The following is a 26,339-nucleotide window of genomic DNA, read 5'->3' on the forward strand; positions in this document are numbered from 1 at the left end:
CCTGTTCAACAAAACTCCAATTTTCACGGGGCAACAAGTGACTGAACCCGGAGTCGGATGTGGGACGTGCGTCCAGGGGGGAGCATTGTCCGAGTGGAGTCGGAAAAAGGGGACCAGCGTGCCTGACCCAATGGCTTCGGGGCAACGGCCATGTTTTGATGATGACTGTCAGGGAGTCGGCTTGAACCAGCAGTTACACCGTTGCAAGTCTCGCTGGCGACGGCCACTAAGCTGAGCTTCGGGCGGGCTGGTTGCGGTGTGGTGCTGCCACGTACAGAATGATTATTTTGTAGACGCACCAGGTTTTCCTGCAGACCTCTGCGCACCGTGTACGAATCAGTGCATCGTACGTACTGTACATACATACTTTACTTACTTACTACTTAGGTAGGTAAGGTAGTATGGACGGAATCAGCAGTTGTTTTGGCAGGCTAGATCCGTCACTGGCTAATCGCTATGTATGTATGTATATACATACCCGAGGGGCCTTCCCTCCTCGAGTACACTAATCGCACGGAGCTCATTCCTGGAGAAGTAATGTGCCAACACATCTAACCACGCCAGCCCGAAGGGAAGCTCTTCCTAAGGTGTCGGGCCACCAGAGAAGCTTCAACCAACGACTGCTAACAAGGTCTGTAACGGCCTAGCTAACTAGCGGTCTCGCAGATGCGACTCGAGCCAGCCTTGGCGGTGGGCGAATTCAACATCGGCCGAAGGGCTCCTGCATCTTCAATTTACCTGCATGGGCGTGCTTGATCTCTCTTCCATCAAGATTCGTCCATGGATGCTCAAAGCTTCAAGTACTGGGGATGTATTCGAGGACAAACCCTGTGAATTAAAAAGAGCGCTATAAAAAAATTTTGAAGGTAATTAAAAGAAACTAGGGCTCCGCTGATTGATCCATGCTCATGGCTGTTTTTGCTTAAAAGGTTCTGTTAAGGTGTATCATGTATCATGATGTTGTAGGATCCGCACTAGCAGATGCACTAGGCAACCCACGCCATCCATTCTCCTCTCTTTTTCCACTGCTTCCATATTCGGTAATCGGTACATACTACGTACATATGCTACAGGAAGAAGGCAGTTTCAGGCAGCACCGCGCCAGACGGCCTGTTACTGAGGCCGATTGTCTTTACAAAGGTCTTAAACGAAAGGATGACGAGGCTGACTGTTCTGTAACGGATCGTCGCCAGCGATTGTCTCAGCCGAAAGCTAACTCCGATCAGCGGCATCTGTCACTTGCCGGATGGTTACCGTTTTTTTAATTCTTGTCCATGACGCACTTCAGATGCGGACAGGAATAATTAGGCGAACGATAATTTGATCGTTTGTCCTTCCCAATGCTGGCCGATTACACGCAGCAAACGTGCCAGGATGGGATACGTCTAGTCCGTAGTCTCTTCTGACAGCCACCGTAACCAGCAGCTACTGGCAAGCATGAAATAGCTATCAATCAGAGTGGATTGGGAAAGAGATCTCTCGTCGGTGGTTTTGCCAACCACTGCACGGCGAAAAGCCTAGCAGAACCGCTACACCTAGGTAAGTACCTACGGAAGCTGCGATGCCCTTCTCCGTGCGGATGGGTGTCGAGGAACTGCGTGCACGGCCTTACATTACCGCGGCTGGGGAGTGTAATCCGTAGATGCCCACTGCACCAGGTGGCGTCACTACTGCCCCGCAGTTAGGTAGCTGCTGGCTGGCATGTGACGCCATGGCGAAGCTGCTCTCGCCCGAGTGTTTCACCGACGGGAGCGTACTGTATGTATGTGTGTACAGTACCTACAGTAATTCGTGCATCACGAACAAACCAGCAATTCATGCCATTTCAGAGCATCGTCCTTCAAGAATTGCGGTTATTACGCAGACCCTTTTGAGCGCACGACTTCAGAGGAGAACAGCGCGCGTTTACAAACCGCTGTTGCTCGGGATCGAAACGAGCGCCGCATTGCGGTCGCAGAACATGGTTGCGCCCTAGACCCAACCATTCCCCCTTCCCTTTTTTTGGTTTTTTTTTTGGTACCGACCATGGACGAATATGCAACCGGGTTTCTGAACGTCATCGAAGAGGACGCCGCTCCGGAGGTTGAGGAGCAAGATGATGAAGGACGGCGCGAAGCTGCCGAGACCCCGGAGCCAGACTCGGCGAAGAAGCGGAGGAGTCTGCGCGATGGCATCTTTCGCGCCGCAAACCTTCAGGACAGGCTCTTGGAAAAGTAACAACAGTCCCCCCCCCCCGGTTCCCTTCGTGGCAGCTAGAGTTTATGTACTAACGACAGGCTGCTGCAGGCTCGTTTCTCAAGTAATACCCGCCGACGATGGTCATGGCCAGGTACCGGACCTTGGCGGCGGCGGCGTTCCCGCCTTTGCTGAGCGGCCGGGGTTCTCGCTTCCTCTCATGACCACGAACTTTAGGAGATTCAACGCTCGCATCGGCGTCGTCTTCAAGTTTCAGGCCCGCGTGCTGCGCCTGCTGTCGTGGCGCCGCCCAACCCAGACTCTCTCCTTCCTGGCCGTCTACACCTTTGTGTGCCTGGATCCCTACCTCCTGTTTGCGCTCCCGCTCGCCGTCGCTCTCTTCGGCATCCTGGTCCCGTCCTTTATCGCCCGCCACCCCGCGCCTGCGCAGGATGCGGACCGCCTCCGCAACATGAGCTACCACCCCCGCGGACCGCCCCTGGCGCCCGCCCGCACCGTCAAGCCGACCAAGGAGCTCTCGCGCGACTTCTTCCGCAACCTGGGCGACCTGCAGAACGTCATGGAGGACTTCAGCGTTGCCCACGACAAGATCATAGCGCTGGTCGTCCCCAAGACCAACTTCTCCGACGAGGCGCTCTCGTCCGCCCTCTTCGTCCTCCTCTTTGCCGCCTTCCTGCTCATGCTGATCGCCGCCCACCTGCTCCCGCTCCGCTTTATCGCTCTCGTCGGCGGCTGGGCAGGCGTACTGTCAGGGCACCCGGCAGTGGCCCGATGGCTGCAGCAAGCGAAACTCGAGTACCTCGAGCCGACGACCGGTCCGCCGTCCGCTCCCCGGGACAGCCAGCAGCAGCAGCAGCAGCAGCAGCAGCAGCAGCAGCAGCAGAAACAACAGCAACAACAACAAGCAGATACACCCCAAGAGAAGAAGCGAGGATCCGCCCTCCCCTTCCCGGCCTTCTCCCTCCAGGAGCTCATCAGGCGCGACATCCAGCTCGACTCGGACCCGGAGACGCGCGAGGTGGAGATCTTTGAGCTGCAGCGGCAGTCGCCGACCACGCTCGAGTGGGAGCCCTGGCTCTTCTCGCCCTCGCCCTACGACCCGCTCTCGGCCGCCCGCCTCGCCGGCGAGCGGCCCCGCGGCGCCCGCTTCTTCGAGGACGTCCTCCCGCCCCCCGGCTGGGAGTGGAGCGAGAAGAAGTGGGCCCTCGACCTCTGGAGCCGCGAGTGGGTCGAGGAGCGCATCATCACCTCGGTCGAGGTCGAGACCGAGGGCGAGAGGTGGGTGTACGACATGTGGAGCGGCGAGCGGGACGCAGGTAATGGCGGCGGCGGCGGCGGCGGCGTTGGTGGTAGTAGTAGTAGTAGTAGTTCCAGCGGAGAGGGAGAGGGGTCGAAGGAAGGTGGTGGGGGCGGCCAAGGAAAGGCCCCCGCTGCCGGGCCATCGGCGAACGTAAGCTGGGAGGAAGGGGAGGAAGGGATGGGCCGGCGCGGGCAGTGGAGGAGGAGGAGGTGGGTGAGGATGGTGAAGCGGAAGAAAGTGGCCGGATCGGGATGAGGGAGCGGCTGTCTAATCCAGCGCGCATGCCGTGGTCATCCGCGCGCATTCTCTACGACTACTCTTCTTGCGAGATCGAAACCTACGTACATAATACGCCGACGCTCTGATCGGTAATATACATGGGAGCTGGCGCTGAGATTGTAAGTGGCTCTTGTCAAGCTGCCGCGCGAGATCCCGACAGGACCCTAATTTCCTGACGACAACCCATCTGCGGGCAGCTCTACATGGAACTCTGTCTTGTCCTTGGGTTTGGGTGCCAGCGAATGAATTTCGGCGACAGACAGTAGAACTGACCCCCCCCCCTTCTTCTCCCAATCCCTCTCTACTACATGCTCCCAGGGTTTAGCGTCAACTATGGATGTGGAAAGACTTCTGAAGTCGGCCGCCAGGAGAAGACTGTGCTAGAAGGGTTCTCTTGTTCTGGGGTACGAGAGTGAGTGCATCTGGCCGGCCGAGACAAAATTTTAACTCACCATCTTGAAACGGTCGGTTATACCACTATCAGTTAAAACCTGGTTTCGATGCATATGAGCCCGCCCAAACGAACAATGCAAGATAAAAAAAATAAAGTTATAAAAACAAAAGACAATGATGAAAAAGAGGGGGGTAGTAAGTAACTTGCTCCCAACACCGTTACCAAGCCCGCGCCTAAACCCCTTAGTCTTTGATAACCATGCGATCCAGGATTTTGTGGATGCCCTCGGCCTTGCCCCTCCCGTCGTCGACCTCGTCCGTCATCTTCCTGGCGCGCTCAATCAGGACGTCGACGACCTTGCGAGTGTAGTCGAAGCTTCCGGTGCTCTCCATGTACTTGACGGCGTAGCGCTTGACCTCCTCGCTCTCGGTCTTTTGGCGGAGTATGTTGAGCAGCTGCATGTCGCCCGGGTTGGAGCGGATGCTGTGGATGATGGGGAAGCTGAACTTGCCCTCGGTCAGGTCCTCGCACATGCCCTTGTTGGCCGTGTACTGGCTGGTGACGAGGTTGTGGTAGTCGTCGGCGATCTGGTAGATGAGGCCGATGATGTTGACGAGCGGGATGCAGTCGATCAGGCTGCGCGACTCGGCCTGCATCAGCTTGACGCCCAGGCGGAACAGGCCGCCCGTCTTGTTGCCCACCATCTCGAGGTAGTCGTCCTCGGTCGGGCACGTCAGCGTGTCCCGCCAGAAGAGGTCCATGCCCTGGCCGCGGTGGAGGTTGAGCAGCTCCTCGGCGAAGATGGAGACGGCCTTGGGGTTCCGGAGCTTCTGGAGCTCCTGCAGGGCGCAAAAGTAGATGTAGTTGGCCGAGTTGATGGTCTGCGGTATGCCGAAGATGAAGTGCGCCACGGGGAAGCCCCGGCGCAGCTGGCTGTTGTCCTCGACGTCGTCGACCAGGAGGGAGGCCGTGTGCAGCATGCTGATGACCCGGGTGATGACGTCGAGGGACTCGGGCGGCACCTCCAGCCAGGCGTCAAAGGCCTTGACGAGGGCGGAGCGGAAGTCCTTGCCCGGGTGCCCGTTGAGGTAGTCAAAGGGCCCCATCAGCACCTTGTCCTTCTCCTCCGACCATGTCCGCCGGTTGCTGAAGTCCTCGGTCGCGAATCGGTTGGGGTCTGGCGGGGGCTGCGAGGCGGCGGACATGGCTGCCGCGGACGGGAAGCTCGTGGTGCCGACGACCGACGCTTTGCGGCTTCGCTGGCGCTTATGGCTGGCGGCGGCGGCGGCGGTTGCGGCGGCGTATCCTGGGAGCCAGTCGTGGTCGGGGAGGTTCCGGAGCGCTGCGGCGGCGGTCGAGTTGGTGGACGAGGTGCGGGGAGGGATTGCGGCGGGCGATTGCCACAGAGGCGCGGCGGGGTTGTTGCTGTGGTAGCCGTGGTTGTTGCTGTTGCTGTTGTTGTTGTTGTTGTTGTTGTTGTTATTGTTGTTGCTGCTGCTGCTACTGCTGCTGTTGTTGTTGTTGTTGTTCTTGTTACTGCTGCTGTTGGGATGGAGACCAGCCCCGGGAATGGCGGAGGAGGACGACGACGACGCCGGCTGCTCGGGCTGGGTGGCCATGGCAGGCCGGTCTTTCTGCGATGACGACCTGAAATGTACCATGTGGGCGGGCGAAGGAAGCGGTCGCCACTCAGAATCCTCAGGATTGCAGACCACCTTCCCGAAGGTGTCGCGGTGGGGTCGCGTGTCGGGAGCCGGCGCAGGTGACGGCATGCGGATTCAGGTCGCTGCAGCCTTGCCTCAAAAAACTGCCTTGGCCAGGTACACCACCCAACCAGAGTGTTAGCGCCTTCCCCGAGTACGCGTATCCCATTGCGATTTCCCTATCGCACAAACGGAACATTATCTGGCCGATCTGCAGCGGGAGATGCCGCTGCCAGTTTCGAGTTCTCCGGTGCTCCCACGGACTACGGGGCCAAGGCTAAGGAGGGGTATGTACCGCGTAAAGCACGGATGGGAGTAGAGACGATGTAGCTTGGGTTGACCACCGCTCGCGCACTCAGCCCGCGATGGTGGGGTAGATTGAGGTGCGGGGCCCATGACGACAGAACTTTTGTAACGCAGTAGGTTCGCGACGGCGCCAGCGAGCGGGCCGGCACCACGGCAAAAACGCAGAGTCTTCAATGGGAAACGTGTCCGAGTCATCTTGACTTACGTATTTCGTAGACGAGTAACCTATGAAGAAAATGTGTCGCGCTGGGGCTTTGAGATCCGATCGTTTTCAATGTCTGATGCTGGAAACCGCCCGGATGCTGTGTCATCGGCCTCGACACTTACCTACTTTATCCAGGAAGAGTAGGTAGTCTCGCGACAAATTGCGGACGTTCGTGTGTGGCTTTTTTTTACACCATTGGGTTGAAACTAGAAGATGGCCCACATCCTGAACCGAGGACCACCCTCCCCGTCGCATGATTATAAGGAGATTTGTCCCAAGCAGTTGTGCAGGCAAGACGTGCATTGACTGCATGTTCAGGGGGTTCGACTCCAGCGAACAGTGTCCCAGGACGAGGATCCGTGAAACCATGGGCATGGGCGCGACCATGGAACCCTGTCTGTCTCTCCGCGAGACACCGCTCTCCTGTTGCCGGAGCAGGTTTTCGGTTGCACATCTCACCGCACACGCACATTGCGTCGTGTTCACATGCCAATAGGTAGCGCCGAGACGGGCATCGCTTCAGAGGGAGGTACCTAGGTAGTTTCTGTATTTCTGTATTGGATGTGCATACGGATCCGAACATAAGGTAACAACAGCCCAAAGGCACGCCAGGGGGGATTATGTAATCCTTCCGATCGTTAAGTTGCCATGGCAAGGTAATTACTTCATACCCCCTTGCAATTTTGTAAAGAGTTGAATTCCCCACGAACTTCTGCAAGACATTCAGGTCTCAGACATTCAGTAGGCCACAACTCGCGGGTTGTCTCAACAACCTGCCAGTATGGATAGGTAGCTAACAGTCCCACGTGATCACACCTTGTTTGAGAGTCAAGAGACACGGCAGCGAAGTCCTGCTAGGGTCGCAACTACACTCATGGCAAGGGTTTCGAGACACGTATGCGGATTGGGACAAGTAATTAGGCCATCGACTTTTTGGGTTGAATTGATTTGCTTGATTTGATTTTATTTGATTTGAATATGCCCAGGAAACAACGAAAAAACACATAAACTAATTACTAACAACACGGGGTATCTAACTAGCAGCATTGCTCTTGCACGTCCAGGGGTCGCTCCCCGAGTCCTGCGCGATCGCCTCTCCCGAGCTCCACAGGCCAAGGGCGCACAGCACAAGGCCGACCAGCAACAGCAGGGCGTTGAGCGAGAATTGGGCGATCTTCTTGGGGCTCGAGAACCAATTGCCGTAGTGCATCCACAGCCACAGGCACCCGGGAATGCCGTACGAGAACCAGCTGGCAAACAGGGCGCACACCAGGCCGAGCAGGTTGCTGAATACAGGAATGGACTGGGCGATGACCCAGGCGATGATCCACGTGGCCGCCGTGATGCCCAGCCAGCCGATGACACCCAGCGTCGTGCGCTTGACCACGTGCTTTGTGCCGGCGAAGACGCGCACAAAGATGTACTTGGCCGCGACGTGGCCGTAAATGACACCAGCGATGACGATGGTCGGGATCGCGATACCCCAGATGACCTTGCGGACCACGGGGGAACCGGCAGCCGAGAGGGCGGGGGAGGGCACGTCGGGGCCGACGTAGACGTAGATGACGACCGAGACGACAATGTAGAGGACCATGTCGCAGACCTGCAGCAGCATCAGGGCCTTGGGCCAGTCGTTGGGCTGTTTGAGCTCGGACATGACGCTGAAGAAGCACGAGTGTCCGCTGAAGGCGACGCCGATGTTGGTGACGGCCAGGAAGGCCGACGTGAAGCCGATGGTGCGGGATGCCTCGATGCTCGTGGTGCCGATGGGCTTCTCAATGCCGACGTCGATCATGGTGACCATGACGGCCGTGAAGATGGACGCGAACGAGGCGAACGAGTAGTAGCCCGCCGCTCGCAGGGTCCGAGGCGTGTTGAGCAGCCAGAAGATGGCCAGGCCGACGACGCCCCAGACGATGGTGCACGCAGCACTGTTGGTCAGCGTGTTGAGACAGATGGTCCACGTCAGGAGATGGCTGCCCATGACGAAGATCTGGAAGATGGTCTGCGCCCAGCCGAACAGTTCCTGAAAGAACTTGCCCATGCCGATCGACCTGCCAATGACCTCGCCGGCGTCGCCGAAACTCTGCACCCAGGGATGCTGCTTCCGGAACTCGCCCATGACGAGACCCGAGCACGTCGCCATCAGGCCCATGAATACCATGACGACGATTCCGGGACCGAGTCCGAGTGTTGCCACTACCGCGGGCAGCGATAGGATGCCCAAAGACACCGTCTCGGCAATCAAGACTACACCAGCTTGCCTGTAAATGAGGAGTTAGCATCAGAGTCGTATCCACGGTGCGGCTGATGTGTGTGCGTAATATGTGTGTGCGTGTGTCTTGTTTTGTGCTTTGGAGGAGACGAGAGAGGGGGGATTGGAACATACCACCAGGTGAGAGTATGGTAGTTGATCTCCACAGAGCCCTCTTTTTCCTCCTTGTCCGGGGGGTAGGTGGCAGGGACTGGTTCTATGCGCGTGCTGGAGTCGTCCGAGTTGAACTTGTTCTGCACATCGCCCTTCTTTTTCTCAGAGGGAACCTCTGGGTCGACTCCAGTGACTGGGGCGTTGGACACCATGATCGCGACGGGCAGCCAAGGGAACCCCCAAGATGTAGGGTAATTAGTAGAGCTGGGTATTCGAATTCGTTTTCTCCTCCTCCCTTTTGTGAGTCGCGGTTTAGATCGAATCCCAACGTTGAAGTGGAGGTCCTCGGCTTGTGGCCTTGTCCGCGTCTTGAGGCTGTGGCGGAGTGCCCGACAGGCCTAGCACTCGGAGGCTGAAAGGTGTTGAACGGTGCTGTCGGATCCTACCGAATTGAGCGAAATCTGGGGAATTCGTGGCCAGGGACAGTTCGAATTTAAAGGGAGCCAGTTCGTCTCATGCTGCATGCTGCCTAAGTACGCAGCAGCGGCACTTTTCGCCGCGATCGCCGGGATCGGACATTTTGAACAGGGACCATGCGGCTCGACTGGAATCGAACGATGCCAGCCTCGTGGAGTCGTGGAGCCTCGGAGCGGTCCCGTCTGGGGTACATGACAGTTGATCTCGCTCGGCCTCGCCGGAAACGTCGAGTATCGCCACTTGCCTCACCGAGGCTGGAGCCCTGGTGGATCTATTACGAGACAAGAACCCAGCAAAAGAATTTCGGGAAGGTCCAGTTTGCATGAGCCCTCCCCGATGACCGGCTAACGCCGGGCGAGTCCACCTGGGGCTGTTCAAGGAGAACATTGAGCAATATGTAGGCAGGACTGAGAGTTACCAGAGAATTACGTAGTGCGCAGAGAAAGAAGAAAGAAAATATGCACTCTTCGGCCATGGCGCAGCCTATAAGGTTTTGACTTTTTGAAACTAAATTCAACTGCCTCTAGGCATTGGGCTTGGCTCTGCTGCGTCACGTGGATCCACATGCGCAAACTGCAGGCAGGCGCAGTACTAGTAATTGCTTCGTATCCCCACATGTTTCAACTTTTCTCGTCCCAACGCGTCCCCGGACACAGTCATGATGTTTATGTTAATAAGTCTTGGAAGGCTATTTGTCACTTCGGCGTCGCCAGATGCATCCGTGCTACCGCACCTTCCCCTTCCAGAAGTGCATTACTCGGTGACAGATTGGGAAGACGAGTGTCTTCTTTCAGTGACGAGGGGAAGTGATTGCCAAGTATGTTCTTTTCGGCTCTCCCCGTCCTGTTGGTCTTGCCATCCCCTGGATTCCCCTCGTTCTAGAAGCTCAAATACCGGAAATACGATGATCATTACTTGCCTTCTACCCCAGATTTGAAATGGTGCGCGGGGCCCCGCAGACCGTTTCTGCAAACGGTTCAGAGGCCTACACAGTGCTGTAGTCATAGAACGAGCGGCTTGTTGCGGGCCAATCTCTTACAACTACCCTGGTCGTGATATCGTAGCATTCCCGGCATTTACCAAGCACCCTAGTGTCAGGGGTACGAGTATGCTCTTCTGGAACCTGCTCAGATGCTGACCGTAGTATTAGACTTACGTATTGCAGTGCCTGATCACCTTCCAGATTGGCTTGACCGCCAGACTCAAACGCGGGGAAGATCTGGAGAAACCCACTCGCCTTTCCCCCGTGGAGACGACGTTGCCCCGTCCGCCCGCGAGATGACATGAACTCGGGGCAGCGCTCGACTCCACTGTATGATTGCGGAAACGGGAAGCTTCGGCCAAGCGGTTCTGGGAAGTGAAAGCGTGAGGGTCCTGGGGATAATCAAGTGTCAGGTCCGGCCCCTGAACAGAACAGAGGTGGTGGACGACATTTCGGACAATTCAATCCAAGGAGAAGCCATTCGTAAGGTCGAGCATAATTAGTGAATATATTAGGAAGGTAGGTGGGTACAGGTTTATTCAAGACGTGGTGAAACTTCGAGAAACATATGACTATTAGTCAATGGTCAAAAGAAGTAGTATTAATTGATAATCAATTGCAGATTTGCTTCAACATATTAGTGAACCGGTGATGGACTGGCTCAATGAATTTTACTCCCTAGAAGAGGAAAAAAATGACAACCCGGCTCTTTTGACAATGGTACGTAATTAGACAGACAAAGAACATTAAAAAGCAGATGATAGCCAGACCCAAAGGTCTAGAGACTATTGGGATGCGTGAAAAACTGAATTGAGTATTTAATAGCGCACCGGGCTGTTCCCCTTGCCAAAAGCGCTCATCATGCTCTTGGTTCCATCAATTGTCCCGTCTAGCCTCGGCGTCGACAAGTAAGTAATTCCAGCTAATGTCCACACGGCCAGGTTGGCACTCCTCCCTGCCTAACAATCTCGGCTCAATTTCCGCGCTCGCCTCAGTTTGCCCCAGCAAGTGGGTTCTAATAGTCTATGGGCAGCAGGTCGTACGGATCGACCGGGAGACGCCTAGCGCTGCGCGCGCCACTCATGATTCGCACCTCTCAGTTCCCAGAATCCGAAAAAGTGTTGAGCTGCGGGGGAAATTGCCAGCCAGAGCTTTCGTTTCTCTTTCTTTGATTTTTCTTCTTCCTCCCGTATTCGCCCTATAGATCATTTCGAATGAAAAGTGCCGCCCCAGGCCTGGTTGAAGGTAATTATCTTCAACCGCAGCTTATCTACACTGAGGGCCGAGTAATAATCATGCCCTTGACAGCTTATTATAGTTTTCAATCACTGTTCAATTATTTCTGTGCCAGATTCATATTCACAAGGAATCAGCACGAGGTCGTCGGATATCCCGACGACGTTCGCTGTGCACAGCTGCCGAACCTTGCAGCACAAGGTTGGTACATACCTTCTAGGGAGCGTTCCAGTGGCATCGGCTTGTCCACCCCAAAAAGAGCCGATAATTCTGTTGAGAACCATATCCCAACAAATTAACGCCATATCATCCTGCAGCACCCTCACGCGGCCAGTGGACGAAACTGGCGAAGGACTCAGAACGGCAGATTCCATGTTGCTGGCTGAGCCAACACTCGGCAGTTATGATATACTCCGGGTTGTCTATCCTACTGCTGCCTGACCAGTTTATCTCTCTCCTCTTTCTTTTTTCTTTGCGTTCCCCCTTCCGTGGTTTGTTTCTTTCTCTAGACAGCGCCTTTTTAGGCTGCCAACTGTCAGTAGTGCGGTAATTACCCTACCGAAGTGCGGAGTCACGGTTCGACTAATCAGAGAACGGTAGCGTATGTGATGCTAAAGCTCTAAGTGGTAGAGGTCGTGTGAGGATGCTTGAAGCGGATCGGTTTGGATGGCTGTTGTCCGTACTGCACTGTAGATGAAGATGAATATACGTACACGTTATCAAGCAGAGTTGGGAGTAATTACCAACTGAAGCCGTCACTAGCTCAGGTTAATTAATTACTTCAAGAGCGTTGTCAACATCTACTTGCATTCTCGTTGTATGTTAACGTACGAGATAGAACCGAGTCCAAGCGTCGGCTCCCAGCGAAATGAACCACGACTTTTCATTGCCTTTTCTTCTGCGCCTGTAGGATGCCGGTTGCCAATGATTAGGGTTGCTGTCGTATTCCAATTCAGTTTCATTCAGTTCAATGTCATCGTAATTAGGATGGACTTTTGTGGCCTGTTGCTCTTCCAAGTAAACCCAGGAAACAGTTGAAGCTTGAATCATGCTTTCTGGGCTTCCGTTGGAGAAAGTGGGGCTAGCTCTGGCGAACCGAAAGCTTGTGTTGCTGTGGCGGACCCGGTTGGACCACATGCATGCAGGGTCTCAGGTGCAGTAACTACGGAGTAAACGTTAGTTATCGGCCGTTGCTGTGGCATCGTCCCAATTCGGCCGAGTCGACATCCCGCCTTTTCGGGTCATTGAGATTCTCATCAACGCCCTCTCCATCATCACCCTGCCGCTCCGAGGCCGCGTCGATGGCGATAGAGCCCCCAATCGATTGATTACTTCGACGCACATGAGGTTAGCACCGATCTAACGCAGCTTGCCAAGGATTGTTTGTGTATCCGCCGACTTTGCCAAACAATCTTGGCATCTCCATCTTGCGCCAGTGCCTCTTTCGGAACCCTTCGACTTAAAGGAAACAAAACCGCGAGATTCCCTGAGCGATCGACGCTGTCCGGACAATCGCATCCCACTAACCGGTTAGTGTAGTTGACTCGAGGTGACCACTGTCGCTGGCTCCGAGTGGGGTTTCCGACCCCTACCTCGCGACCGACCGCGAATTCTTTTGCCCGCATCAACTACACTCGTCTCCCGCGATCCCGCGATCATAGCGGCTACACCGCACAATGGAGTCGCTCCTGTCAGTCGCTTTCGACAACCTCTCGTCGTTTGACGGCAGCAAGATCAAAAAGGGCCTGAAACAGGTCGAAGGGCTGCTCGCGCAGATCTGCCTCTCGGGGCCAAGCAGCCCGAGGAAACCATCCGCCGCCCGCGGCCGAGACCAGGAACAGGCATCCCGCAAGGGGCTCTCCGACCTTTCCGGCGACCCGGCCTTTTGCGAGTTCTTCAAGCTCCAGGAGGGATTCGAGTGGAACATTGCCCAGCGCCTGCTCACGACCCTCGACTGGCTGGTCGTCCGCGGCGGCGACGGCCAGTACGACCTCCTCATTGTCAACGCGCTCGACCTCATCCAGGGAGTGCTCCTCCTCCACCCGCCGAGCAAGGTACTCTTTGCGCGGAGCGTGCACATGAACGTATGTAATGTCTTCTGTCCTCGAAACACAAACTCCGCGCCCGCTCTTTTCCCCTTCCCCCTTCCCCGGGGAGGGGAAGGGAAAAAAAAAAAGCAATAGACCCAAACTGATCGACGTGATTCTCTCTTCCCAGCTTCTTCTCGACCTGCTCGAGCCGATCAACTGCCCGGCAATCCAGTCCGCCGCCATCATCACGCTGGTCGTCGCCCTCCTCGACATGCCGCAGAACATGCGCGTCTTCGAGCAGCTCGACGGCCTGCTCACCATCACCTCGCTCTTCAAGAGCCGCGAGACGGGCCGCGAGGTCAAGTTCCGCCTGACCGAGTTCCTCTACTTCTACCTCACCCCCGAGGCACCCTCGATCCCGAGGGCCGAGGCGAGGATGAGCGCCGGCGCGCCGGGCCTGCTGCAGCCGAGCCCTAGTAAGCTGGCCAAGGTCTTTGGCGGCAATAGGAACGGGGAGGCCAGGGCGGACAGGCCCGGGCAGGGACGGGGGAAGGGGGGCCAGGAGAGCGACGCGACGCTGTCGGTCGAGGAGAAGAAGCGGTTGGTCGATCGCTACCTGCCCGGTGTGGTCGATGAATTGTTGAAGGATCTGGACACGTATAAACCGTTTGGGGGAGTGCTGAGCTGACCGGCTTGGTCCGTTTGTTTCTCTCACTCCCTCCCTCTCTCCCTCCCTCTCTCTTCTCTTCTTCCTCCCTTTCGTTCTTCCATCTGAGGCCGGCCTTGCTGTCCCTTCCCCTTGCTTTTTCCGTCATCCTTCCATTTCTTCCTTTTTTTTGTCTCCCTTAATCCCTTGCCCCCCATGGTGGAGGCTGTAATCGTGGCGGCGGACGGTTTCTTTTCGGTACCATTTCTTCCGTCTCTGATTTCTGGGTTCCGTGATGGGGTAGGATCATGGGTTGAATGTTTTGTGGTACTCGCGTCACATTGCTCGGCGTTCTTTTTGCTGGATGTTGGGGGCGCGGGCGTAAGGAAAGCATCTACTGGATGCTCTCCTGGGTTTGGGGTCATGTTCTGACGAGGGATAAACAGCATGGCGTTCACTGGGCGTTGCTTTATAGACCATATATCACCACGATTGCGCAGTTGGGCTGTCGATTGAGCACTCCGTTCGAGGGCATGCGACGGCGTCATCTCCTCTCTAAGTTTAAGCGCCGGGTAGGTTAAGGAAATCTTGCAGGCGGGTGTTGATTGTTGCTTCAAGAGAGCCATGTTCGTCATCCAAGATCGTTGGATCGTTGGGATCATCAAACAGGAGGACAAGACATAACATACAGTGTGTGTGTGTGTGTGTGTGTGGATATCTGTGTTTATTCCGTCTTGCAAACACCCCAGCACCTTCTGAACGAATCTCAACTAGGCCGCTCGTGCGGACTCGGTACTCCCTCGCCGTACGGGGACGGCAGCGTGGGCGATATCTGGCCAACCTCGGAACCGTACAGCTCATAGTGCTCCTGAACGTCCTCGCTCTCGTGCGGCGCGTTCGCGCGCGGCGTGATGGCCAGCCCGGCGGGAGGCCCCTCGGCGCCCTTCAGCCGCGAATCGATCTCGACCGGCACGGCGATGTCCCCCGGCTCATGCGGCTGCAGCGGCACGCCACCGCGGTCCAAGCCGGGCGTGGTCACCGGCGACGACGTGTGCGTCTCCGAGTACGGCCCGACAGCCGGGGCCGGCCCAAAGTAGTCCTGCACCAACCCGCCGCCGCCGCCGCCGCCGCCGAACCTCCCGCTCCTCGACGCCACGTCCGACGTCACGTCCGATATCTCCCTCCCGGCGCTCCCAGCCCCGCCGCTGCCACCCACGATCCGCCCCACGACCCCAGTCGGCCTCGAGGCCGGCGCGCTCCCAGTCGCCTCGCTCATCCCACCCCCCTTCCTCCTCCGTCGTGCGCACCACCACGACGCCGCCAATCCGAGGATCGCGCCGGCGCCCACCACGACGCCGACCGCCACGCCGGCCGTAGCGCCCGGGCTCAGCCCGCCGTCGGCTCCGTCCACCACGCTGACGCCGCTCCCCGTCGGCTCGGGCGGGTTGTCGGCGCAGTGCGCCTTGCCCGTGATGAGGGTGCAGGACTGGGTGGCGGGGCAGCAGCCGCCGCCCAGGGAGGCCGGGCACGAGGTCTGGCCCGTCTCGCAGCCCGGCGGGGGCGGGATCAGGGCCGGGTCGATGGAGGTGGACGGGGTCGGGGTCGGGGAGGGCTCGGTCAGGGTGAAGATGCACTGCTTGTCCCTGCCGCAGCGGCTGCCGTACTTGCAGCAGCCGCCGCCGAGGGAGGTCGGGCACTGGAACTCGGAGGTGCCGGTGCAGACGCGCCCGCAGCAGGCCGGGATCAGGCTCACCGACGGCGTGCCCTGCGCCGTGATGGTCGTCGTCTTGTTGCACTGGTACGCGGTCGGGTCGCAGGGCGAGCCGCGGCACCGGGCGCCGATGCTGCAGCACCCTGCCGTGGTCGTGTCGGAAGGGTTGACGATGCAGCTGGCGGATGGGGAAAAAAAAAAAAAAAGAAGGGAAGAAAGTTAGGAAGGAGGGAAAGGGAAAAGGGGGGTTTGGGGGGGGGGGGGGGGGGACACGTACTACTGGTCATTTGGGCAACAGGCATTCTCACCCGGTGGTCCGATATCGTTGCCTAGGTAGGGCGTTGTTGCCGTCGCCGTCGCCGTCAGTTTGTCGACTCCTCTGAGGGGACTGGGGCTTTTGCTTCTTCCTTGATTTCCGTGACTACGCACATGGATGCCATCCTTCTCTGCAACCGTCCTCTCGTTTCTCAAGCGGACTCGCCGGTCCCATGTGGTACAACCGCGGCGCGAGGACGGCGCCGGTCTCCACGGCCGCGAATCGCTCATGCTCGGTAGTGGCGGCGCCCGCGACGGCGGCAAGCAGCCAGCCGAAGGCGGGAAGGCTCCGGATCAGAGCGGCCATTGTGTGCGAGTAGCGGCCCAGGCGTAAAGAGAGCTGCGGACGACAGACTCATACAGGAAGACCGCCGCTGAAAGACGGGTGTCGGGTAGCGTCAGCGCTCAGGGTGCGCTCAGGGTGCGCGTGGGATGTGACAGCCTCGGATGTGTCTGCCGCCAGATCGACATATTCACGGCTGCAGCCGGGCGGGCTGCTGGATTTCTTTCAAAAGAGGGCTGCAAGTCACCTCCAATGGGCAATGGGCAAGCTACTACTGCAAGTCGATACATATTGCCCCACCCCGCGTGCGACCCCTTGTGGCGGCGAGGATTGTGTTTGCAAGTCTGTGTCAGCCACAATGCCGGTCCTTGGCCAATGACGTGGCTTGCCGTGTTCCCAGGCCGAAAATGCCATTCCGAACTTTCTCGGGGGATATTGCGAGGGATGGGTTGTCGAAGGGATGCCATGCCTAAGAGAAGACCCGGGGACGGGTTTGGTTGATATCAGGGGGGTTCGTAAAGAAATTAGGAACACACGCCGAGACTTGCTCTGTTCGGCCTGCGTTCAACTTGAAATTGAGGGAAGGGATATGATCTCAGAAGGCAGAAGGAAGGAAAAGATACGGCTAAGCTTATTGTGTGCAGCCTTGCCCATCCATACTGACAAGTTGGTAATGAGAGTAATGAGACGCAGCTGGATTATTCCTTGTGTGTATGGAGTACCGTAAGAACATATGTGATCTATGACCAACAGTCGGGGTATCTCAAAAAGCGTCTCGTCCACTCGTCCGCCAGACACTTTCCCACGGACATACCCACCTCGGAAAAATTAACCAAGAATTATTTTTCTTTTTCTTTCTCTTTCTTTCTTTCTTTCTTTCTTTCTTTCTTTTGTTTTGAAGGATAAAAGAAAATGGACGAAAAAAAAAAAAACGGCGGGACTGACTCCTACCTACTTCCCCTGCCTTAACCGGCGATCCATCTCCTCCCTCCACTGGGGGCCAAACCTCCTCAGCGCCCAGACGGCCGCGTTCCCCGTCAGCAGGGCGAACAGGGCGACCATGGTGCACAGCCACCCGTTCCCCATGGCGTCGATGAGCGGCTGAGCGATGACGCTGCCGACGCACGAGAAGATGTTGCGCACAAAATTGTTGACGGCCACGCCGCTGCTGCTTCTCCTCGGCATGAACTCGGTCAGCATGGTCGTGGTCACGCCAAAGACCAGCATGCTCCCGAAGCCGAAGAAGAAGTTGGCCACGCAGGGCACCATGAAGTGGACCCCCTTCTCGGCCGTCCACCCGTACCACAGCATGGCACCCGGGTACAGCGCCGCCGCCAGCCACATGTTCTCTCGCGCCCGGTCCTCGGGCAGGTAGACCAGCTTGCCGTCGGCGTCGTACCGCTGCGCGCGCCGGGCCTCGCGCGCCATGATGTAGTCGATCCAGCGGCCGCCGAGCGTCGAGGCGAGGATGTACCCCGTGGACGGGGCCAGGTAGCAGGCCCCCAAGGGGATGGGGGGGAAGGAGTAAGGGGGGCGGGAGAAGGTCGATTGGATGGAGATGTTGAGGATGAAGAGGGAGAAGAAGGCAATAGAGGCCAAGTAGACGGTCAGAAAGACGGGCGGGTGGCGGAGGTAGAGCATCACGGACAGGGGATCGAGCAGGAGGCGCTTGAGGAGGACGGCCGTGTGCCGAGTGCGGAGTTTGATGGATTGGGTCGTCGTCGGGACGCGCTGCAGAGCGGGCGAGACGGCGCCGGCAGTGGTTGGGGCCGGGGCGGGCGCGGCTGCTCCTCCCGGCGGCTTGGCGAGGGTCTCGGGGAGGCAGAACAGGAGCATCAACAGCATGACGCCGCCGTAGATGGAGAGGAACCACATGGTGGCGCGCCATCCGAAGCCTTGGGTGAGAGCGCCGCCGATAATGGGCGCGCAGAGAGGCCCGACCAGGGGACCGAGATAGAAGATCCCCATGGCTCGGCCCCGGTTCGCAGGCTGCCAGATGTCGGCAATGGTGCCGGCGCCCACGGCCTGCACCGATGCCGAAGCACCGCCGCCGAGGATGCGCATGACGAGAAGCATGGCAATGTTGACGCTGAGGGCGCTGCAGATGGAGAAGATGAGAAAGAGGGAGAAGGAGACGATGTAGACGGTGCGACGGCCGAGGGTTTCGGAAAATGATGACCTGGTTGGTATTTGTGGTTAGTTCGAGGGCGCGTGGGCGACAATATTATGGGACCGGGTTACGTGCCACCATAGGGGGAAGATAGACATGGCCAGCATGTAGAAGGATATCGTCAAGTTGGTGACAGTCTCGGAGGCGTCCAGGTCAACCGACATGCTGGGGAGGGCAGCTGGTGTTCAGACGCACATGCATACAGACGTTTTGGTCAGCCACAAAGCCAACAATGTCATCTCCAAGGGGGGAGGCGGGCACTCACGCAAGAAGATACTGGAGCCCATGGGAGCGGCGGCGGCGGCCAGGGCAACAATGGCCGTGATTGTCCATTTGGTACTATTCGTTGTACTCATACGGCTGTTCGACCTCTGGTATTACGGTGAGGCGGCCAAGAAGCCCCCTTCGTTGAGCGCGTGGCACCGTGTTAGTGTGAGCAAAGATCGAGCTTGGCCGACTCTGGGCGCGACTGCTGGGGGTCTTCTCGGGATCCCGGGCTTCATGATGCTGCTGCTGCTGCTGCTGCTGCTGCTCGTGAGTTGGCTCTTCGGCAATCTCATCGGTGTCATCTTCGCTGCTCTCCAAAATCACCGGGTGCTCTTTGTCCCCGGTGTGGTCCTGGTTTCTCGGCACGGCTCCGACCCGGGTATCCTCCGGGTCTGGGCACGGCGAAGCCGATCGGGCAGCGGGCGCGGGCGCGGGCGCGGGCGCGGCTGGCTGACCGTCCGACGGTTGTTTACTGACAGACATGGGATCAATCGAAGCAGGATGGGGCTAAGGAGGATGGGCGGAATCTAGGAGCTACCAGGTCATGATGAGGAAGTTTTTACAGCGCTGTGGATGCTCAAGTTCCTGGGCAGAACAGGAAGAACCAGGAGGAAAAACGTCAAAACCCTCCGCCTACCAGGGAATGCTCCTGTCGGACAGTGAGTCTGGAGCGAGAGCGGGACATTGAGGCCGGAAATAAGCAGGCCGGCGCTAGTGCACCCTTGATCGGTCGGCACTTCGGCCTCATCCTTCGTCCTTATCCGTACCTCGGATAAGAGACGGGGCGCTCCTGAGGAAAAAAGTTCAGGAATACGGAGTACCTGCCGGAGCCAACCGGGTCATTTTAACCTGGGTGCGGAAGCTGCCCTGAGAGTTGCGTGGAGACCGGCAGGGGCTAGTGGAGAGTCGTGGTGCCTGGAGACGGCGGAAACCGTCCCGTATGGAGAAAAGAGGGCTTCTCGTGCTGCTGCCGATGCCTTGTCCTTATTCCGTACTCAATAGACCAGCGAGGGCTCCCTAAGATGGCGACAAGAGCGCTGATGAAGCCTGGCTTCGCAATCAGCACATGAGTGACCGTGGCCAAGATTGGGGAAGTCGGCACCCCAAACGTGCAGTTATAAGTTCCGACAGGTCCAGTGTTCCGTTCTCGCAGACGGTTAAATTCACCGCTTCCTTCGGATAACGAACAGATAACGAATCGGGGCCCGGCACTGTCGCCATTCTCCTGATCGCTTTGCCTCTTATTAGCGAAACTAATGGCCACCGCTATTGAAAGGGCCCCAAATGCCCACACACGCCTGTGTTGACGAGTTGAAAGATGGGTTGAGTCGACGCAATCGAGGCATCCATCCAAGCGGGAGCGTTTAAGTTTCGAAATTCGCCAAAGACAAAACAAACAGAAAGAAATGAAGAAAGAAAGAAAAACGAAGAACAGGTCGCGGTTGAACAATCCGACTTTGCTGGGGCTCGGGGGAATCGGGAGAGTGACCGATGGAATTGATTGATCGATCAGTCGAGAGAGAGGGCATTGAGGCTGCCACGCCCCCTCCAACGCAGCACGTCACGGCAAGCTGGGAATGAAGGTTTTTGAGACGGAAAGCTGAACGCGAAACCTTCTCTGCAGGCTGCTGGGCCCTTGCAGGCTCATCGGGCAGGCACGACAGGTTCTGCCCTGCCCCGCCCCCGCAACCCCACTTTATTTTCAACAAAGTGACACGGAGGGACGAAGAGCTCCGGGGCCGGACATCGCTTCGCCGGTGACTAACAAGTATTGTAACATCCTCCGCACATACCTACCTTTTTCGACGACGAGGACGACGAGGACATCAAGGACATCGAGGACAGCGAGGACAGCGACGAAAAGCGACGATAGCAGACACACTGGGGAATTGAAGCCACCGAGCGAGCAGAATAGTCCATGTCGCTGACCAACGCCTCCCCCGCTGATGCCGCCGCGGCAGCCAAATCGGCGTCCCACGTCCTCGCGACGCTCTCGGCCGATGCGCGCAACGAGGCACTGACGGCTATCCACGCCGGGCTCGCGGCGGCCCGCGACGACATTCTCGCCGCCAATGCGCGCGATCTCGAATCGGCAAAGAAGGCGGCGGCCGACGGCAAGCTGAGCCAGAGCCTGGTCTCGCGCCTCGACCTCGGCCGCAAGGGCAAGTGGGAGGACATGCTCCAGGGCATCCTCGACGTCCGCGACCTCGACGACCCCGTCGGCAAGGTCACGCTGCGCACCCGCCTCGACGACGGCCTCGACCTCGAGAGGGTCACCTGCCCCATCGGCGTGCTCCTCATCATCTTCGAGGCCCGCCCGGAGGTCATCGCCAACATCGCCGCCCTCGCCATCAAGTCGGGCAACGCGGCCATCCTCAAGGGCGGCAAGGAGTCAACCGAATCCTTCGTCGCCATCGCCCGCGTCATCTCGGCCGCTCTCGACCGCACCCGCGTCCCCAACGACGCCATCCAGCTCGTCACCACCCGCGACGTCATTCCCCAGCTCCTCGCCCTCGACAACCAGATCGACCTCGTCATCCCCCGCGGCTCCAACGACCTCGTCCGCTACATCAAGAACAACACGCGCATCCCCGTGCTCGGCCACGCCGACGGCCTCTGCGCCATCTACCTCGAGCCCTCCGCCGACCCCGCCATGGCCGCCGAGGTCATTGTCGACTCCAAGACCAACTACCCGGCCGCCTGCAACGCCCTCGAGACCCTGCTGGTGCACGAGGCCGCCCTGGCCACCCACCTCCCCACCGTCGCCGCCGCCCTCGCCGCCAAGGGCGTCGACCTGCGCTGCGACGCCCCGAGCAAGGCCGCCCTCGCCGGCGTCCCCGACCTCACCATCGCCGACGCCACCGAGCAGGACTACTCGACCGAGTTCCTCTCCCTGACGCTCGCCGTCAAGACGGTCCCGTCTCTCGCCGACGCCGTCGCCCACATCAACACGCACGGCTCCCACCACACCGACTGCATCCTGACTTCGTCGGCCGAGAACGCCGAGCAGTTCATGGCCGCCGTCGACTCGTCCGGCGTTTACTGGAACGCGTCGACCCGCTTCGCCGACGGAACGCGCTACGGCTTCGGCACCGAGGTCGGCATCAGCACCAACAAGATCCACTCGCGCGGTCCCGTCGGCCTGGAGGGCCTGATGATCTACAAATACAAGATCCGGGGCCACGGCCAGGTCGCGGCTAGCTACGGGGCCGGCGAGGGGAAGAAGCAGTTCTTGCATCAGCGGCTGCCTTTGGAGTAGTGAAAGCGGAAACACCAAAATAATAGACTGGGGAAAAGTTATTTTATTTTTTGTTTATTTTTTTTTTAATTTTTTTTTATTTTTTTTCTTGGTTTCATGCGCAGCCGTAAATTGATTCATTGATATGCATTGATATGCCGAACGGGTTTGTATCGCTGCTACCGTCCAAAAGGCATAGAAGTAATAAAGCAATGGTTTGTTTTTCAGGCCCCGCGACTCCCGAACCACTTCACTACTCCTACATCGACATAGTCATCAGGGCACACAAACACCCACACAGAGTTTTGGTTCATGCCAGGAATCAAACACTCCGTAGACAAAAGAGCACTACGGACGTACATGACAAACACCACACCACCAACACGCCAGCCAGCCAGCTCAGCTTTGCAGCCATGCCCACTTGTCTGCCGCAGCAAAAACAAGAAACAAAAGAAAAGGAACCTTGTAGACGGAACGACACTTGGCCGTCGGTTGCTCCGGCCCCTCCCCTCCTTAAAAGCCAAACAACAGAGAGGGGGTATTAACATGATGACTTGCTTTGCTGCCGCCGAAAGCGTCAACTGGCTCAACCAACAGCCAGTCCCTCTCGGTTCTCTCCTACAAAAAAAAAAAAAAAAAAGAAAGAAAGAAAGAAACATGCCCCTGAAAAGGTTGAATGATAGAGAAAGAGAATAAAATGTGCAAATAGAAAAGTAACCTGAACAAAGCATGAAGCATGCGGGTCATGATCCATCCCTCATCGATAACATCATCACTCATACGGCTCAAAAGGCAGCCTTTCCTCCTCCTCCTTCATTCCCTTTCTCCTCTCTTCCCCTCTCTCCGTTTGTCTCCGACAACGACGGCAAATGATCCATCTGACCGGGCAGACGAACCAGCTCGGAATGTGACAACATGTGACGGTATGCATCACTCGCCCCTCCGCAGCCCGTATCCGCCGCCGCCGTGCCCTCTCAGGCCCTGCCCGGACCCGGGCCGCGATACCCCGCTCGCGCTCCCATGGTGGCCGCTCACCCCCATCACGGCCGCGCTCTTGGTCCGCTCGTGATGCGCCACGCGCCCGATCCGGCTCTCGGGCCCTGCGATGCCCGAAGGCTTCCCGAACCCGCTGGCGCCGGGAGCCCGGAGGCCAGATGCCCGGAAGCCGTTCGGCGCGCCATTGACCGACATGCGGAAGTTGTTGGTGCTGCTGCCGTTGCCCGCCGTGGTGCCAGGGGTCCGGGAAGAGAGCGAAGACGACTGGCGCCTATTGGGCGTCTTCGCGCTCTGAACCGGGGCTGGGGCCGGGGTGGGTTGCTGCGGCTGTGGCTGCTGCTGCTGCTGTTGTTGTTGTTGTTGTTCCTCGTCCTCCTCTGGTACGTTCCCAATAAAGCTCTGCTGCATGTTCATCATCTCCTCGGCGAGCATGACCAGCTCGCCCTTTTCGACACGCTCGCGCTCCAAGAGGACCCGCAGGTCGGCATTGTCCGCCTGCACCGTCTTGAGCACGGCCTCGAGCTTCTCGACCTCGGCCTCGAGCTCCTTGATCTGAGCGGCGTCCCGCGCCTTGTCGGCGCGGCGCTCCTCTTCGATCTCGGCCAGCCGCGCCGGGTCGATGCCGCCGTGGCTGCGCGAGTGGTTGCTGTGCCGGAGCTCGTCGTTTTCTTGGGTGAGCTGGTCCACCTGCGCCTGCAGCTTGCGGACCTGCTTCTCCCACCGGTTCTCGTAGCTCTTCTTGAGAGCGGCCACCTTCGTCTCGTGCTTGCTCTTGTAGAGCGCGTGCAGCTCGCGCGCGACGCGCTCGACAGCGATCTCGACCTCCTTGTTGGACGGCACTGGCGGCCTGTTCTCGCCCGCGGCCGCGGCGGCTTCGGCGCTGAGCTTGCCGGCCCGCATGCCAGCCATCTTGCTCTCGGCATCCTGAGCCATCATCTCGGCCGCCTCCCGGCGCTTCTCGGCCTCGTCGAGCTTGAACTCGAGCTCCTCGCGCTCGCGCTGGCTGACGACAATCTCCTCCTTGACCTTCCGTAAGACCGCCTCCATCTCGCGCCCGCGCCGCTCCCAGCTGTCTTTTTCCGCCTGGAGGGCCTCCAGCATCCCCTGCACCTCCCGCAGCTGCTCCATGCACTCGCCCACCCGCTTTTCGGCGTCGCCGACAGCGGTCTTGAGCGAGAGCACCTCGGCCTCCTTGCCGCTGAGCGATGCCTTGAGGCTGCTGATTTCTGACAGGAACCCCGACTTGAGCGACTCGAGCTCGCGCGGTGTGATGGTCGGGATGCTGCGGGGCGTGGGAGCAGGGGGGATATCGAAGTCGAGCAGGTTGACGAGATTGTTACGCTGAGGCGTGGCGGCGTCGTCGGGCGTCCTTGCCGGCAGGTGGCCGCCGCGCCTGGACGGGGTTGGCTGGGCGCCGTAGGCGCCGTACCTCATCTGCTCGGTGAAATCCATCAGGTTGGTCGTTGTGTTGCCGGCGTCGTACGAGCCGTTCGACCGCGGCGTCCTCGCCGCTATCGAGCCCTCCGGCCGGCCGCCAACACGTGGGGTGGACCCTCCCACGGTGGAGAGCTTAGTCGGGCTGTCGCTGCGCATCTGGCCCAGCATGGTCAGGTTCGGCACGGTCGAGAAGGCGCTGAAGGTGCTCATCATGGTATCGTCCGCAGCAGAGTGTTCCTCCTCGGCAGCGTGGCTCCGGCCGTCCGCCGCATCGTGCTCCATCGACATGGTATGATCGCCGTCGTGGTCGATGTCGTCTGGCTCGTCGTTCATCGCGTTAACTTCATCCTCAAAGATGTCGATGACGTGCTTCAGTCCCTCGTTCTCGCGCACCGCCTCCGGGAGGCTGCTGGCCTGGCGCTCGCCTGTGAACTGGCGCTCGCCAGAAGAGCGGCGATCCTCCGACGACCGCCGCGGCGACTCGCTTGCGGTCGAGCTGGCCTGGCTCACCCGGACGGGAAACCGCTTGATCGGCGCCGGCTTCCGGGGGCTCTGCGGTAGTGGCGGTGGGGGCATGCTCTTGGCGGACGACGGTGCTTCTTCGCCGGCGGATTGTGGTGAGGGCTGGTTCTGGGTCTGCGCCTGGACCTGGCTCTGCTGGTGCTGTTGCAGGATCTTGAGCGGTGAGAGCTCGCTCCCCGACAAGATGCGGGATCCTGGACGCGGCTTTGGCGGTGACGGCCCGCGCTGGGTCGGAGAGGTCACGCTGTCCCTACCGTGAGGGAGAAATGGGGTGCTGTCGCCGTCATCACTGCTGTTGCGGTTCTCGGCGTTGTCGACGGGTTTCCGGGCGGTGTCGAAGGTTCCGTGGCCCGCGCCCGCGCCCGCTGGTGTCGAGGAATTCAGCGCCGCGCTTGGCGTCGGCGTCAAAGGCGTGGCCATAATCGCAAATTCTCCAAAAGCAGATTACTTCCCGGCTATGGAGCGCAAGTCTTGGAATCAATTGCTCAAGCCGTGATCCGTGTTTGCCAATTTCGAGTCTAGTGCTTTCGGGGTGTGTCAGGGTGTGCCAAAGTGGGTGCTCTCCCCCTTCTGGGAAATTGCTTTATTAGGATCGCGCTCTTCTGAACCAATGAGCTGCTGCACCGTTTGCTGTGGCTGTTTACCATTGTGGCCCAGCAACCAAACGTCACGTGAGTCTCCCCTTTCCCCGTCCCGCCCGAGACCCACCAGTTCCTCCCCTCTCGACCTCAACCCCAGCACACTCAATCACAAAGCAAAGGTTCACTCACCGCACATCAATCGGCGAGCTTATCCCAAAAAGCCATTCTAGTCGACACACTGAGATTTCCTAGAATACGAATCCTACCTATAAGCGTTGCTCCAGTCTAACTTCAACTGACAGGAATTTCATTCAAGAGGAAATCGTCACGTTCAAAAATAGCGTAGCCAGTCAACGTCAGAAAGTTCGTTTCTTCCAAGCCTGCAGAGAAGCACAGGGAGTGGGGAGAGTGGTCAGAGAGCGGAGACATCGGCGGAAGCAGGAGTAGCAAGAAAAGAGAAAAAGAAAGCGAGACGTAAATACTGCAACGAAACACTACACTATGAACACCTGTACCGTTCAAACCGGCTGGCCGCGTCGGCAAACGCGCCGGGTTCAGAAATCTAGCACCTCCCCTTGCAACCCCCTGTGTATCTCCAGGCATGAAGGCCCTTTTGGCAAGTTTCCTTCATCAAGTCGTTACCAAAAACAAAAAAACGACATCTCCAACAGAAAGGGCACCACGGCCCGGTGCCCAC

At 58.3% G+C, this 26,339-nt stretch overlaps 9 protein-coding genes across 9 annotated transcripts; 4 read left to right on the plus strand and 5 right to left on the minus strand.

Moving 5' to 3' along the window:
• Window positions 1–1,808: 1,808 nt before the first annotated feature.
• MYCTH_2300225 (uncharacterized protein) lies at window positions 1,809–4,081 on the plus strand. The gene is made up of 2 exons (XM_003661106.1): window positions 1,809–2,213; window positions 2,287–4,081. The coding sequence occupies exons 1-2, from the start codon at window positions 2,026–2,028 to the stop codon at window positions 3,749–3,751; spliced, it is 1,653 nt and encodes a 550-aa protein (XP_003661154.1). The 5' UTR covers window positions 1,809–2,025; the 3' UTR covers window positions 3,752–4,081.
• Window positions 4,082–6,316, minus strand: MYCTH_2300227 (uncharacterized protein). The gene is made up of 2 exons (XM_003661107.1): window positions 6,168–6,316; window positions 4,082–5,955 (listed from the first exon to the last, which is right to left on the minus strand). The coding sequence occupies exon 2, from the start codon at window positions 5,939–5,941 to the stop codon at window positions 4,412–4,414; it is 1,530 nt and encodes a 509-aa protein (XP_003661155.1). The 5' UTR covers window positions 5,942–5,955; window positions 6,168–6,316; the 3' UTR covers window positions 4,082–4,411.
• Window positions 6,317–7,333: 1,017 nt separating this feature from the next.
• On the minus strand, window positions 7,334–9,640 carry MYCTH_2089733 (uncharacterized protein). The gene is made up of 2 exons (XM_003661108.1): window positions 8,773–9,640; window positions 7,334–8,647 (listed from the first exon to the last, which is right to left on the minus strand). Exons 1-2 carry the CDS (start codon window positions 8,961–8,963, stop codon window positions 7,417–7,419), a joined length of 1,422 nt encoding a protein of 473 aa, XP_003661156.1. The 5' UTR covers window positions 8,964–9,640; the 3' UTR covers window positions 7,334–7,416.
• A 3,033-nt stretch (window positions 9,641–12,673) lies between these two features.
• Window positions 12,674–14,302, plus strand: MYCTH_2300230 (uncharacterized protein). Its single transcript, XM_003661109.1, has 3 exons — window positions 12,674–12,793; window positions 12,986–13,530; window positions 13,664–14,302. Exons 2-3 carry the CDS (start codon window positions 13,123–13,125, stop codon window positions 14,162–14,164), a joined length of 909 nt encoding a protein of 302 aa, XP_003661157.1. The 5' UTR covers window positions 12,674–12,793; window positions 12,986–13,122; the 3' UTR covers window positions 14,165–14,302.
• A 407-nt stretch (window positions 14,303–14,709) lies between these two features.
• On the minus strand, window positions 14,710–16,585 carry MYCTH_2077114 (uncharacterized protein). Its single transcript, XM_003661110.1, has 3 exons — window positions 16,263–16,585; window positions 16,111–16,162; window positions 14,710–16,011 (listed from the first exon to the last, which is right to left on the minus strand). The coding sequence occupies exons 1-3, from the start codon at window positions 16,453–16,455 to the stop codon at window positions 14,889–14,891; spliced, it is 1,368 nt and encodes a 455-aa protein (XP_003661158.1). The 5' UTR covers window positions 16,456–16,585; the 3' UTR covers window positions 14,710–14,888.
• Window positions 16,586–17,382: 797 nt separating this feature from the next.
• MYCTH_101107 (uncharacterized protein) lies at window positions 17,383–18,957 on the minus strand (the record flags this gene model as incomplete). Its single annotated transcript, XM_003661111.1, has 3 exons — window positions 17,383–18,610; window positions 18,677–18,779; window positions 18,867–18,957. 3 exons carry the CDS (start codon window positions 18,955–18,957, stop codon window positions 17,383–17,385), a joined length of 1,422 nt encoding a protein of 473 aa, XP_003661159.1.
• A 148-nt stretch (window positions 18,958–19,105) lies between these two features.
• On the plus strand, window positions 19,106–19,644 carry MYCTH_2108494 (uncharacterized protein; the record flags this gene model as incomplete). Its single annotated transcript, XM_003661112.1, has 2 exons — window positions 19,106–19,332; window positions 19,434–19,644. 2 exons carry the CDS (start codon window positions 19,106–19,108, stop codon window positions 19,642–19,644), a joined length of 438 nt encoding a protein of 145 aa, XP_003661160.1.
• Window positions 19,645–20,587: 943 nt separating this feature from the next.
• Window positions 20,588–22,174, plus strand: MYCTH_2300236 (uncharacterized protein). Its single transcript, XM_003661113.1, has one exon. The coding sequence runs from the start codon at window positions 20,787–20,789 to the stop codon at window positions 22,125–22,127; it is 1,341 nt and encodes a 446-aa protein (XP_003661161.1). The 5' UTR covers window positions 20,588–20,786; the 3' UTR covers window positions 22,128–22,174.
• A 445-nt stretch (window positions 22,175–22,619) lies between these two features.
• On the minus strand, window positions 22,620–25,481 carry MYCTH_101105 (uncharacterized protein; the record flags this gene model as incomplete). Its single annotated transcript, XM_003661114.1, has 2 exons — window positions 22,620–22,724; window positions 23,112–25,481. The coding sequence occupies 2 exons, from the start codon at window positions 25,479–25,481 to the stop codon at window positions 22,620–22,622; spliced, it is 2,475 nt and encodes an 824-aa protein (XP_003661162.1).
• Window positions 25,482–26,339: the final 858 nt, after the last annotated feature.

Source organism: Thermothelomyces thermophilus, chromosome 2 (assembly GCF_000226095.1).
Source record: "Thermothelomyces thermophilus ATCC 42464 chromosome 2, complete sequence".
Lineage (NCBI taxonomy): Eukaryota > Fungi > Ascomycota > Sordariomycetes > Sordariales > Chaetomiaceae > Thermothelomyces > Thermothelomyces thermophilus.